The following is a 12,653-nucleotide window of genomic DNA, read 5'->3' as shown; positions in this document are numbered from 1 at the left end:
ATGTTGAGGATTTTAATATCCTCCTCCGGCTTCTCCTTGTACGTGCGCGTATTCTCAATCTTTTGAATCACGTCGAATCCTTGGGTCGCGCGACCAAATATCGTATGTTTCCCATCAAGCCATGGCTGCAGCACAATACTCTTCGGTTAGCCCAACGTGGGGTTCCGTACTATAGGCGGGTAGAGAGAAAGAGGAGCGGGAAAAATCTGCAGGATCATCCCGGGCGGGAAGGGAGGTAGCGTGCCCACTTACCGTCTTTTCCGTCGTGATAAAAAACTGACTGCCATTAGTGTCGGGCCCGGCATTGGCCATGCTGACCGTGTACGGCTTGTCATGCTTGAGGCTGCTAAACTCGTCCGCAAACTCGCGACCCCAGATGCTCTCGCCGCCTGTGCCGTCGCCGAGCGGGTCGCCGCACTGTATCATGAACTTGCGAATGACGCGATGGAAGAGGGTGTTGTTATAGTAGCCCTGCTTTGCGTGCGTGACAAAGTTCTCGACCGTTTTCGGTGCCGCATCGGGAAAGAGGCGCAAGTGGATGTCACCATAAGTCGTATGGAGCACCGCTGCATTCCCTGTCTCTGTTTTCTTAGCATTGCCCTCCTTCTTGCGACCTTGCGCGACCGGCCGTTCATTGTGCACGTCGCGCGTCGATTTCGAGATTTCCTCGTCGTTTGTGAACAGGTAGAATCGGACTTTGCCCGCCGCCGTCGCCACCAGCACAGGGTCACGGGCTTCTGATTCCTGCAGCAGGGGGTTACTCGACGCGCCCATCTCCACCGATGTGACACCCTTTTTCTGCGGCTGACCCTGGTACATGGCCAAGTTGATGGCGCGCAGCCCGTCATCGCGCCCATACGTCCTGACCACCTGATTCGTGTACGTGTTGACGACTTTGATGCCCAACATGGATCCGTACACCAGGAAATTCCCTGATTCGTCAAAAACCACGTTCGACCCGGACCGCATGCTCGCCGACTCGACCTCGCGCTCCTGCGCTAACCGCCGCCCAAACTCGACCTGATCCATCTTCTGCAGCGCACCCCCCGCCTGCTGCAAATCTTGCATGGCTTGCAGTGACTCGTCATAGGTACGATGCAGCTTGGCCGACGCGAAATTGAACAGCCGAATCTTGCGATCAGGGAGCGAAAAGGTGGCAAAGCTGGTGCCCTGCGGGGAGATGGTGATACATGTAGGAACAGATTTGGACTTTTTGAAATCAAAAAGATTCGTCGTGCTCTTGTACTCAAACACCCCCTCAGGCTTTTCGTATGTCCCGCTCGGACGCCAGTACTCGATCATGCCGCCCTCGTCGGCAGATACGACACAATCGTAGCTGTCATTAAATGCCATCAGATGGACAGGGTTTCGGTGCAGCCCCTTTATGGTATGGATCGGCTCCTCCCTGTCCCCCCTGCCGTCGTACACATGTACGAGCGGCTTCCCCTCTTGGGACGCCGCCAGCAGTGGAAACGAGGCGCCCTTTTTGTGCACCCAGCACACGCTCCTAGGCACGTAGCCCAGCGTGATCATGGACAAGAGATCAAACGTGATGACGTCGAATATCTTGATAGTTTCGTCCGCTCCGGCCGTAGCAAAGCTGCGGCCATCCTGACTAACCGCCACGGCCCTAATCTCGCCGTCATGTGCTCGAAACTCCTTGACGAATTCAATGCCCTGCGCCACCTTTTTCCAGAACTTGACCACGCCGTCGACAGACGCGGTAATGAGAAATTCGGTGAGCGGCGTCCACGTCACAAACGAGACTTGCTCCTTGTGCATGAGGGACCGGGAGTATCGCGCCGAGACGGGCAGGGCGGCCACGTAGAGCTTCTCGTATGGCAGGACGCGCCGCTTCTTCTTGGGCGCTTCGGCCGAGGGCAGCTGGGGGCCCATGTCGTCATCCGAGGAATCTGCAGAGCTACATGTTAGAGTTTGGAAGCCTCATTGGACAAGTAGGTAGCCATCCTTTGCGCGGGGAGGGGGGGGGAGCCGTACCTGAAGCGTCATTGTCCAGCTCAGCGTGGGTTCGCTTCTGGGCTGCGCTGTCATCTGCGGCGCGGTCAGCCATGGCAGCGGCTGTCGACTGGTTCGGATCGATGACGGCGTCAGGATTGGAGCGGCACGGGATGCGGTGGCAAGTCGACGCGTGCTGTTGTTGCTGGAAAAGTTGAGACGAACGCAGAACCTAACCTTGGGCAAAAACGACAAGCTTGCGACGGAAAGTTTTACTGGAGCCAACAGCCTTGGGTGGGGTTGCCGCCTGCGGCTCCCAATGCAGGCACAGAGCATGGTGACAACTCCCCTGCCCATTGTTCGATGGCAATCGGTTCCCGAGAAAATAAATGGGCATCTTTCTCGCTTCTGATGGACTGTAAGCCACTTTGCCATTTTTAGCCACAAAGTCCGCCGTTCCATGCCATGTGATGACCCCGGCCTGTAATGCCGTCCCCGGACTTTCAAACCCAATATTTCGCCGCCTCCGCAAAACTAGGCCCCGCGGCAAGCGGGCGCCAGCCATCATTTCTGCTCCCCTTTCCGGTCGTCAAAAATTACAATTTGACCATAGCTAATTCTCATCACTTCGATCTGACAATTTGGCAGCCCTTTATTGGACAAAATTACCATCCTCCCCTGTCCGCCGCACGCGAACTGCAAATCATGGCTCAGCATCCTCTTCAGAAAGCCGACTCGCCCGGGCGTGGCTTCTCCCTGCTCTGGCATCTCGTCGGCCTCGCCTCCTTCGCATCCAGCTACCGGTTCCTGCTTGGTTGGAAGACGCCCATGAGCGAGGCCTACGGCTGGCACCTCCAATTCCTCACCATCATCGCCCTGACGCTCTCCTTTGTCACCTTTGTCGTCGCGGCCGTCGCCGACGTCACGCGCAGTGCGACCCTCTTTGGCGTCAAGAACTCACTGTCCGTCGTGGCCACGCCGCTCAACGTCGTCGTCACGACGCTCTACTTTGGCATCTCGGCCATTGACCCGAAGCTCGTCGTCCCGCCCGAGTTTCGGCTGCCATTGGCCGTCGACCTCGGCTTCCACTTCGCCCCGAGCCTGCTGCTTGTCTTTGACCACCTGGTGCTCAGCCCGCCATGGACGGTCGGTGCGCCGCTGGTCATGGGCCTCAGCACCAGCATCGCTTTTGGCTACTGGTACTGGATTGAGCTTTGCTACAGCAAGAATGGCTGGTAAGTTTACTATGGTGGCTGACATTGCGTTGGAGCCCTTGCTGACACGACCAGGTACACCTATCCCATCTTTGGCCTGCTCAACACCCCGCAACGTGTTCTGCTCTTTACCTTTTCCGCCGTTCTGGTCACTGTGGCGTCATCATCTCTCAAGGTTGTGTACACTAAGCTTAATGGCCCGGCTGTCGCGGCAGCCAAAAAGACGAATTAGGGGTTTTTAGAATATCTTTGTACACATTTTGGATGTATGCTTTTTGTATATCGTGTGCGCCACTCATAAAGGCGCCTTTAGTAATGACTACACGCCATTGGCTGAAATATTTACAAGTCTCTCAATGAGCTTACAGATTCGATCGAACATCGCCCGGGTGTTGAATCTTGGCTACCCTCGAGGGGTTGAGTTCCGCTATGTTCTTGACGCCAGAAATACCCATCGTGATATCCAAGTCTGCAAGAAGGTTCGCCAGGACAGCATACGCGCCGTCCTTACCAGCAATACCCAATCCGTAGACAACAGGCCGGCCAACAAACACGGCCTGCGCTCCGAGACAAAGAGCCTTGAAAATGTCCGCGCCGGTACGGATGCCGGAATCCATCATGACGGTAATCTTGCTCCCGACCGCCTGGGCAATACCCGGTAGCGCATCAAGGCTGGCGATGGCGCCGTCCACCTGGCGCCCACCGTGGTTGCTCACAATGACGCCGTCCAAGCCGTACTCGACGGCGAGCTGGGCGTCCTCGACGCTCAGCACACCCTTGACAACCATCGGCCCATCCCAGTACTTGCGCAGAATCCGAATCTCGTCCCACGAGCGGCTGACGCCCGGAAAGATCTCGCTGCACCAGTACATGCCCGCCAAGACGGGGCTCTCCTCGGGCGTCTCACCATCGGTCCTCTCCGCAAACTTGCGCCGGAAGACGGGGTCTTGGAAGCCGACCTCGTCACCGACGCCGGTGAGGAAGGGTATGTTGGCCGTGTCCAGGTCGCTCGGTCGCCAGCCCATGATCCATGTGTCGAGCGTCACGACCAGGGTCTGGTAGCCGTGCTTCTTGGCCCGGGTCAGGATCGAGGCGGTGATTTCCTCGTCCTGCGGCCAGTAGAGCTGAAACCACTTGTCGCCCTCGGGCGATGCCGCGACGAGCTCCTCGATGCCCGTCGTGGCCGAAGTGCTCAGCGTAAAGGGCACGCCGAGCTCCGCGCACGCCTGGGCGTTGCCAATCTCCTTGTCAGGGTGCATGGTGCCCTGGACACCGAGCGGCGCCATGAGGAGGGGCGATCCTAAAAGCTCGGCGTCAGACTCAGAAACAAACTAGGCAATGTGATAGATGATGTAGTGACATACTGTACTTTTTGCCAAACAGGGTCACGCTCAGATCCCGGTCTCCTGTCGGCCTCATCATGCGGGGAATTATCTTCCACGAACGAAAGGCGAGACGGTTGGCATGCATGGTTGCGGCCTCGCCAGCGGAGCCACGGATATACTCAAAGCCCCTATGGAGTACCATTTCCTTGCGCGCCTGCTCCTCGAGGAGGTTCGGATCCGTTGTCACCTTGGGCAGGTTGCCCATGACGACGCCCTGCTCGAGCACCGTCTTTACGTGGTTGGCGTAGGGTGGAGGGCCGTCATCGTCGTTGTTGTCGGACATGATTTTTTTATGTAGGATGGGAATAGAACTGGAATGCGGCCGCGATTGGAAAATCTGGGGTCGCAAAAGTAAATGCGGAGGAATCGGGAACGGCTTGGGGTGACGAGGTAGGGCACGGCGTTTATACGAGGTGCCGTGCCTCGGTTTACGGACCCGCTGTCTCGGTGCAATGGCTGGTGCAGACAGATTTTTGCTGCTCATGCAAGCTTCAACGACGTCGACAAAATTAGCTTGAAAATGGAAATATATACAGAACCTCGGCAGCAATACTTGAGAGCCTTTGGTCCTTTCGCATTACTTGGCCGCTCATCACAAGCACCCGAGCCATGAATTGTTCCCCTGGCAGTGACGCATATGCGACCTATGTACACATCCGGTGGTTGCAGACGCAAGTTGCTGCGATTGAATATCTAGCCATTATTCAGCTATGATTCCCCGAGAAAGAAACAAAAATCTTATATTTACCAACTGAATTCCTCTCTGTTTTTTTTTTTTTTCAGTGCCACAATCTTTTTCACATTGCATCTTGTTCGTCTCAAATGCACCAGACCAAAATTCTAGCGCCTATTCTGCTGCCTCAGAACCCCACCCCCACCATTCGCGACAACATTTTGCGCTTCAACGACTTCTCGCGTGCTTTCCGTCGCAAAGCGCTGCCCATTCGACCTGTCGCAGGATCAAGAAGGCCATCGGAACGCCCAACAGCCCCAAGCATGGACATTGACGACATCCTTCGCGAGGTCGACCCCCAGGCGTACCACATCCCCCGCCAGACACGCGACCTGCAAGCTCTGACGCGTAGATGGGTAGCAGAGCGGTCTGCGCCGGAGCTCCTGGCGTACGTAATTTACGAGTTTTTCCCAGCGTTTCAATGTTGATATCCTGGTGGGAGATTCTTGGTGTACTGACGTTGTGTCGCTTCTTCTAGCTGGCAGTCGGATGGGCTGTTTGAGCGCGTCAATGAGCAGATCAAGGCGCAAATCGAAAAGATTGAAGAGATGACGGGCGACATGGATCCCAAGACCAACTTTGCCCTCATTGTCATCCAGACCGAGCTAGAGCGCTACAAATTCCTCGTTCGAAGCTATCTTCGAGCGCGCATCGCCAAGGTTCGGCCCAACCTCTGTCGCTCTTCCCAACGCCAAACCCAGCTGCTAACGTGCGGCCTACCACATGCAGATTGACAAGCACACCCTACACTACCTCTCCGACGAAGCGCTGCGAAATCGATTATCCTCGACCGAACTCGCCTACGCCACGCGCCACCAGGCGCTCCTCCACAACCACTACCTCTCCTCCTTCCTCGCGTCCTTTCCTGAGAAGCTGCAGAACCTCAACGACACGGCCGGCAACATCAGCATGGTTGACGCGCCGGACCTGGACACGGCCGTCTTTATCCGCATGCTGCGCGACAAGGACGTCTTTGGCCGCGGCACGGACGAGGACATCACGCTGGCGGCGTCGAACGCTGACATTCTGATTCTGCGATGGTCTAGCGCCAGACAGCTGGTGCTCGACATGGACGCGGAACTGGTCTAGAACGGCCAGGTGATGGAGGGAAAGAAGCGGAAGACGACGACACACAACGAATAGGTCACACCGAGCAGGGGAGCTCTCCATTGCCATCACCCTGCTACTTCCCGAGCAGTACGACATGATGAAGCAAATGATGATTTAGATTCCACATAGAACATATGACACCCAACACAAGATAATAGCGATTTTTTTTTAAATAAGTTACACCGAAAACGCCCAATGCTGTGAGAGTCTAGTCTTTGCATAAAGTGTATAAACATGCAGCCGAAAGAAACCTCCATCCCAAAAGTTTTCCCTCCCTTCTTCAACTCCTGATATCCCAGAGCCTAATCTTGCCTACATCGTTACCCACGGCGAGCAGGTCGCTCCCGCGGCCAAACGCCACCGCCGTGAGGCGGCCAATGCTGGTCTGCTCCGTCGGCCAGTTCCTGTACACGGTGCACGTGGGCAGGTGCACCAGGCGCAGCGCGTCCTTTTTGTACTGGCTGCCAAAGGCGAACAGCTGGCCGTCGGGCGAGAACGCGAGCGCGGTAATGGCCGTGACGAGCTGCTCAAACGTGCGCCTCGGCGACGGGCGCTCCTTGAGCATCTGCTCGCCGTCGTCGCCATCCGTGGCCGTCCGCAGAAGCTCGCTGCGTTCATAGATGTTGGTGATGCCGCTGCTGGAGCCGACAGCCACCCAGCGGTCCTCCCCGAGCGCGGCGGGACCCTGGTGCCCGCCGAGCGCAATCACGATGCCGCCCACGCAGCCCTCGTCATGCCAGACCCCGACAAACGACTGGCTCTCGACGCTGTACTCGCCGACCTGGCCGTCCTTGCCCAGAATGGCGAGCCCATCGCCGTTGCTCCACCACGCAAAGTCCGCCACGCCGTGCCGGCTCGACAGCCGCGCTGCCGCGATCCACTGCGTCGACGCCACGCTCAGCACGTTGACCACGCCGCCGCCCTTTCGGCCGGACCCGGCGACGGCCATGTACCGCCCGCAGGGGCTCAACCGGAAGTGCTCCATGGTCTTGTGCTCCAGACGGTGTCCGAGCACCTGCGTCGTCTTGGCCACGACGCCCGACGGCAGGTCCCAGGTGTGGAAGTAGCGCCGGCGGCCGCCAAACACAATCTTGTCGCCGTCGGGGTACAAAAAGGCCGCGCGGCGCACGTCCACCTGCCGCGCCTGCACAGACGTCAGCCGCGGGTGCGGCGTCGGCTGCGCGTCGGCGGCGATGTGATGCAGGTACAGAATGGAGGCGCTGCTGGCCGACAGCAGCACGGGATACTGCGGGTGAAACGACAGCGAGGACACGGCGGCCTTGTGCTTGTCGGGGATCTCGCGCGTGCGCTGGATGTCGAGCACCTCGGGCCGCAGCCGACGCGTCTTGGTGCTGCCCACGCCGCCCAGGCTCGTAGCGCTGCGCAGAAACTTTTCGAGCGGCTCGGCGGAAAAGGCGTCCGAGTCGCTGTCGGAGGAGTCGCTCGAAGCGGCGGACGAGCGCCGGCGCTTGCTGGGCCGGCCCTCGGCTTCGCGGGCCCAGGCGGGGGACGGGTTCAGACGCAGGTATTGCTGGCGCAGACGCCGGCAGTACTCGGTGCCGCTGACGAGGTCTTCGGCCTCGGTGAGGCGGAGCTTGCGGAGCCTTGACGTGTTGGCGAGCGAGATGGCCAGGCGCTCGTCGTCGCTGTCTTCCCACACGGGGGCGTTGGGGTCGTCGGCTCCCTTGGGTGCGGAAGTGACTGGGCCCTTGACGCCTGGCATGGCCGTGTCCACCATGAACAAGGCGTCGTCGTCGACCTCTTCCAAGTCGCCATCGCCGTCCATGTCGTCGCCCGGGCCGCCAAACAAATCCTTGCTGTCATTTTCAAAGAGATTCTCTCGGAATCCCGCCCTGTCGCCTAGAACGAGCCGTTCGAGTTCTTCCTCGTCCGAATCCTTTTCATACACGGGGTTGGCTAATTTTTGCTTGCCTTCTTCAGCACGGCCGCTGGTCGACTCGACGTCCGAGGACATTTCGCTATCCGAAAATTCCTTTCCGGAGGGGTATTGCTCTTTTGAGGGTGCCATGGTCGTCGGAGTGTCTCACTGCTGCGCTGCACCGTTGATTTCGAACTTTGCGCGGCGTGGGAAAAGCTGCTTGAGAGCATTCGACGACGCCTTGGGACGAATAATTTTTTGGTGGTCCATCACAGCCTTGTTGAAGTATATGTGGGTCATAAAGTAGACTGTCCAATCAACATCGGAAGCTTTCGCGAGGCTGAGCTTTTGTAACAATGATCACGTCCATTTACAATAAGTACAGGTTGCTATGCTAAAAAAAAATGTAGGACTCTAAATCTCTTTTAATTAGTTTTTTGATGCATTTCTGACTGCTTCTGCCAGACTGCCCAAGTCGGGACTGACCGATTCTGTGCTCTTCAACGTCAGCACAGCACCACGCTGGGCCACATCCACCAGCTTGTCAACCCGACCGCCTTGTGCAAGCCCAGAAATTAGTACTCCAAGGAATGTATCTCCAACCCCATTGACAGATACAATATCCTTCACCGATTCCACAGCTGGGAACAGGCGCATGTAAACCCCGCCTACTACCGGGTGTGTCGGTGGTGAGCGGGTCAAGATAAATTCTTCCTCATCTCTATCTCTCAGACGGGGGTCGTCCTTGCCCAAGATTGCCGTCATCAAAACGCCCTTGGATCCCAGCTTGGTCAAAATTGTCGGGATATACGGGAGCAGGTTAATTGTTTGGATGGGAACGCCGGCATCGGTAAGCTCCACAGAGGTGAGGTGGATGAAGCGATCGCGAGCCCCTCTCATTCCAAATGCATCGATGACTTCGAACCAATCCATTGGCTCAAAATAGCCGTTATCCTTCGCTGTGTTATACATTGCTGCGAGTTCGTAGGTGTTGGGCGAAGCTAGGCTGATGCTAGGCTCGGGGTATAGGTTTAGCCTTGGAAGTCCACGCTCGGGGCAAAAGAGACTCTTTGACTTTTCCGCCGAGACCGGCTCAAAGGCAACTTTTGCGTCATTATCTTCGCCGGCTCTAATCCAGTTTCTAATTTCAGGGGGCGCCCAGTTCCCATCGACCACAAGCCACTTTGGCTTTGATGCGGCGACAGTGGAACGCCAGTGGTCCGAAAACGAATTCTTGGAAAATATGTTCATGTCGGCCATGGCGAGCACCAAGTCCTTATTTCCGTCATTTACTGCGACGTATTGCGCAGTGCGCCCCTCGGGATACTTCTGGTGGTTCAACTTCATTATTGATGAAGTATTCAGGCCAGATGCATTGAGTGAGGTGAGGACAGTTTGGCCGGCCCTGTGAGACGGGGTCAATATAAATCAAGAATCGGATAGATTGCCTCCAACTTACACGTCATCGCCCACCAAGCTGCAGAATTGAACCCCGGAGCCTCCACTAGCCAGATGAGCGGCTACAGCAACGTTGCGACCAACACCGCCAACAGACTGGCTAATACGCGACGGATTCGACACGTGCGACTGAGGCGACGCATCCCCAGATTTGGGGCGGGAATAGTCGCAGCTCAAATCAACAGCAACAGATCCGGCCACCATAATATTTGACACGGGGGCTGACGCCGGTGCTGGCTCCGTCTTCGCTTCTGTGGGTTGTGGGCGGACCAGAACAGGTTGGTGCAACAATGCTCTATTGAATATGCTATATTAGACGACTATGTAACAAAATTCATGACCAAGCGCACTTACGAGCTACCAGTCTGGCTTGATTTGGGCGAGAGCAAGCGCGATAGCTCCACAGAAACCTTGGTGGCTCGGATTATGTTGGAGTGCACGAGGGCCTTGTTGGCCACCACCGTCTTCTCTGACGTGAGCTCTCTGAGGCGGCCCAGGATGTAGGGTGTATTATTGCTGCCCGTGAAGCCTTTTTCGTTGGCCTCTCTGACAGCCTGTTCAATGACTACTTGCATCTCCGCGGCTGGGATGCCATGCTCCTCCGAAATGGGATTCGCAAAGAACATGCCCGATTCGATGCCCAGCATTTCTTGCGCGTAGATGATGGACGCAGCCTCCTTTTCCGTGGTCACGGTCAGAGGGCTCTTGATGCCGCTCTCTCGCGCCCAAAAGGCTGGAAAGTCAACGCTGCCCTGTCGTCCGTCGGCAAAGGACGACACCAGGCAGCCTTGTGTCTCGAGGAACTCGAGGGTGCGCGGAATGTCGAGGAAGCCTTTGCAGCCACTGCCAATGACGGCAACTCGAGTGCGGCCCAGCTCGGTCAGGTCAGCAGAGACATCCATGGAGCTTTCGCCGCCGCGGTGAACACCACCCAGACCTCCGGTGCCAAAGACGCGGATCCCGGCGGCCTTGGCCAGGAGCATAGTTCCGGCAATGGTAGTACCGCCATGGATTTTGCGGCCAGCCAGACCCTAACACATCATATTAGTCACGTGCGTTGCGGTTTGAAAGCATCGCGAAGGTCGCCTTACCATTCCCACTAGATATGCAATGTCCCTTCGAGAGGCCTTGACAGTGCTCTTGTCCTCAATCATGCGCAGGATCTCTTCATACGAAACTCCAACCTTGGGGCGTCCATCGACAATGGCAATAATGGCAGGAATACCGCCATGACGGCGCACCAGGTCGAGGTGCTGCTTGGCAAGATCGTTTCCCAGGATGCCATGGGTGTAGATGGTGGACTCGAGCGCCACCACGGGCTTGTTTGTGGCCACAGCATCCGCCACCTCCTCCGACACGGACAACAGCTCCCGAAGACCCGACGCGGCAGCTGGTGAGGACGAAAAAGACCGCAAGCCAGCTTTCGGGGTAAATTGGAATTGACAGACTGCACGGGAGTCCCGCACGTGCTGTGCCCGTGCCAGGCGGAGGAGAGTCGCTCTCATGGCAAGGAAATTCTCAGCTTCGCCGAGGCGGAACACGTCTTTACCAATTGAGACCGCGCTGGGTGGATGGTGTCAACCCAATATCGGCAGTTTCTCGGCGCAGAATCGTTGCTCGGGTATGGTGCGGAATTGATGATGAAGAGACAGGAGGAAATTGAAGTGTAAAGATAATGTAGGTAGGTAGTTACCTAGAACTGGCTTCGGAGCACGCCGCCAGGTGGGGACGCGCCGTCCCAAGTTGGCCGATTAGCGGGCCAACGGGTCAAGGCTCAGGACTAACAACTAACTTATAACAGCCAAAGGAAGACGCGCCTGGCAAAGCTAGTGTGAAGATGTCGACTCAGTAGACTGATAATATGTACTGGTATTTACATCTTCATTTACAGTACTTGGCACCTCGCTTACAGCATGTCTTTCTACTGTCTTGAACTTTTCTTCTATCGAGATCTCCGATCATGCGCTGAGATGTCAAGACAAAAAATACATCAAGACGAGAAGCAGCCAATGACCATGATGCCAGTAGCACTCACTAATTACCTACTTATGTACAGCGTGCTAGTACAGTGCGCGCATCCCAGTCATATCACTTGTATAGCTCTGCTCCGTTAGCGTTTTGCGTACAGAACGGCTCAATTTCAGCTGAATTTTGCAGTAAGAATTTGCATCAATGTGTATTTTCTTTCCTTGAGAAAATCGGCCACTGCATGACAACGTCGTGGACAATGGATCGTCAGTCGTGGCCACTCCAGGTCACGCCAACCCCTTTAGCACCTCTCTGTCCCGATACTGGCTTGTCTTGCCCCTATATCGCGGAAATGCCAGCAAAAAGAAGACTTGTGTCAGGATCAAAATAGCTGTCATAATTAAGTCTCAGAGCAGGGGCCATGTAGTTGGGAAATCTGCCTGCAACTTGACTTGTGAGTCGGGCGTAAACGGCAAGACTGAGCAGTAGCGCCATAAAGGAAGTTGAATTTCGGGAATGGGTCGAATTGCGTTGTTTTGAATACAAGCTTGCAGCCTATTCATAGGCGTAAAGAAAGCGGCTATATGCCAAAACCTTGGTACTACGTGCAAGCGCGCATCAGCCAGTTTGCCAGTGTTGTCATCGCATCGTTGTGTGACGCCCGTGCCCGGTGTCGATCGCATTATTCTGCGATTCCCGTTTCCGGTCGGTCGGGCTCGGCCGGTCTAGGGCTCCGGCGGACAAACGTATCGGAATACGGACATTGGGCCGGCGAGACATTGACTGGTTAATTAGCTATTATTATGGACAGATGGGAGCGGGTTAGTCCCGTGCAACGCCACTGACAGGGCAGCTTCTCCGCACTTTTGAGCTTGCCGAGGGTGCTAGTGCGTACCAAGTAGGCGATGACCCTTCATCATTGAGGCCCCGCGCTTTCAGAAACTCATCAT

General features: G+C 56.3%; 5 protein-coding genes across 5 annotated transcripts; 2 read left to right on the top strand and 3 right to left on the bottom strand.

Annotated features, from left to right (window-relative positions):
• Positions 1–114: 114 nt before the first annotated feature.
• On the bottom strand, positions 115–2,071 carry CCM_06301 (peptidyl-prolyl cis-trans isomerase, putative; the record flags this gene model as incomplete). Its single annotated transcript, XM_006671442.1, has 2 exons — positions 115–1,913; positions 1,999–2,071. 2 exons carry the CDS (start codon positions 2,069–2,071, stop codon positions 115–117), a joined length of 1,872 nt encoding a protein of 623 aa, XP_006671505.1.
• Positions 2,072–2,661: 590 nt separating this feature from the next.
• CCM_06300 (integral membrane protein, putative) lies at positions 2,662–3,402 on the top strand (the record flags this gene model as incomplete). The annotated part of the gene is made up of 2 exons (XM_006671441.1): positions 2,662–3,191; positions 3,246–3,402. The coding sequence occupies 2 exons, from the start codon at positions 2,662–2,664 to the stop codon at positions 3,400–3,402; spliced, it is 687 nt and encodes a 228-aa protein (XP_006671504.1).
• A 130-nt stretch (positions 3,403–3,532) lies between these two features.
• Positions 3,533–4,838, bottom strand: CCM_06299 (FMN dependent dehydrogenase, putative; the record flags this gene model as incomplete). The annotated part of the gene is made up of 2 exons (XM_006671440.1): positions 3,533–4,470; positions 4,535–4,838. The coding sequence occupies 2 exons, from the start codon at positions 4,836–4,838 to the stop codon at positions 3,533–3,535; spliced, it is 1,242 nt and encodes a 413-aa protein (XP_006671503.1).
• Positions 4,839–5,377: 539 nt separating this feature from the next.
• Positions 5,378–6,377, top strand: CCM_06298 (DNA replication complex GINS protein sld5; the record flags this gene model as incomplete). Its single annotated transcript, XM_006671439.1, has 3 exons — positions 5,378–5,676; positions 5,767–5,947; positions 6,018–6,377. 3 exons carry the CDS (start codon positions 5,378–5,380, stop codon positions 6,375–6,377), a joined length of 840 nt encoding a protein of 279 aa, XP_006671502.1.
• Positions 6,378–6,678: 301 nt separating this feature from the next.
• Positions 6,679–11,240, bottom strand: CCM_06297 (IdgA domain protein; the record flags this gene model as incomplete). The annotated part of the gene is made up of 6 exons (XM_006671438.1): positions 6,679–8,377; positions 8,447–8,622; positions 8,764–9,682; positions 9,737–10,030; positions 10,090–10,766; positions 10,827–11,240. The coding sequence occupies 6 exons, from the start codon at positions 11,238–11,240 to the stop codon at positions 6,679–6,681; spliced, it is 4,179 nt and encodes a 1,392-aa protein (XP_006671501.1).
• Between the last annotated feature and the right edge of the window lie 1,413 nt (positions 11,241–12,653).

Source organism: Cordyceps militaris (genome assembly GCF_000225605.1).
Source record: "Cordyceps militaris CM01 unplaced genomic scaffold CCM_S00004, whole genome shotgun sequence".
In the NCBI taxonomy this organism is placed as follows: Eukaryota; Fungi; Ascomycota; class Sordariomycetes; order Hypocreales; family Cordycipitaceae; genus Cordyceps; species Cordyceps militaris.
This window is presented reverse-complemented; position numbering and strand designations above follow the sequence as displayed.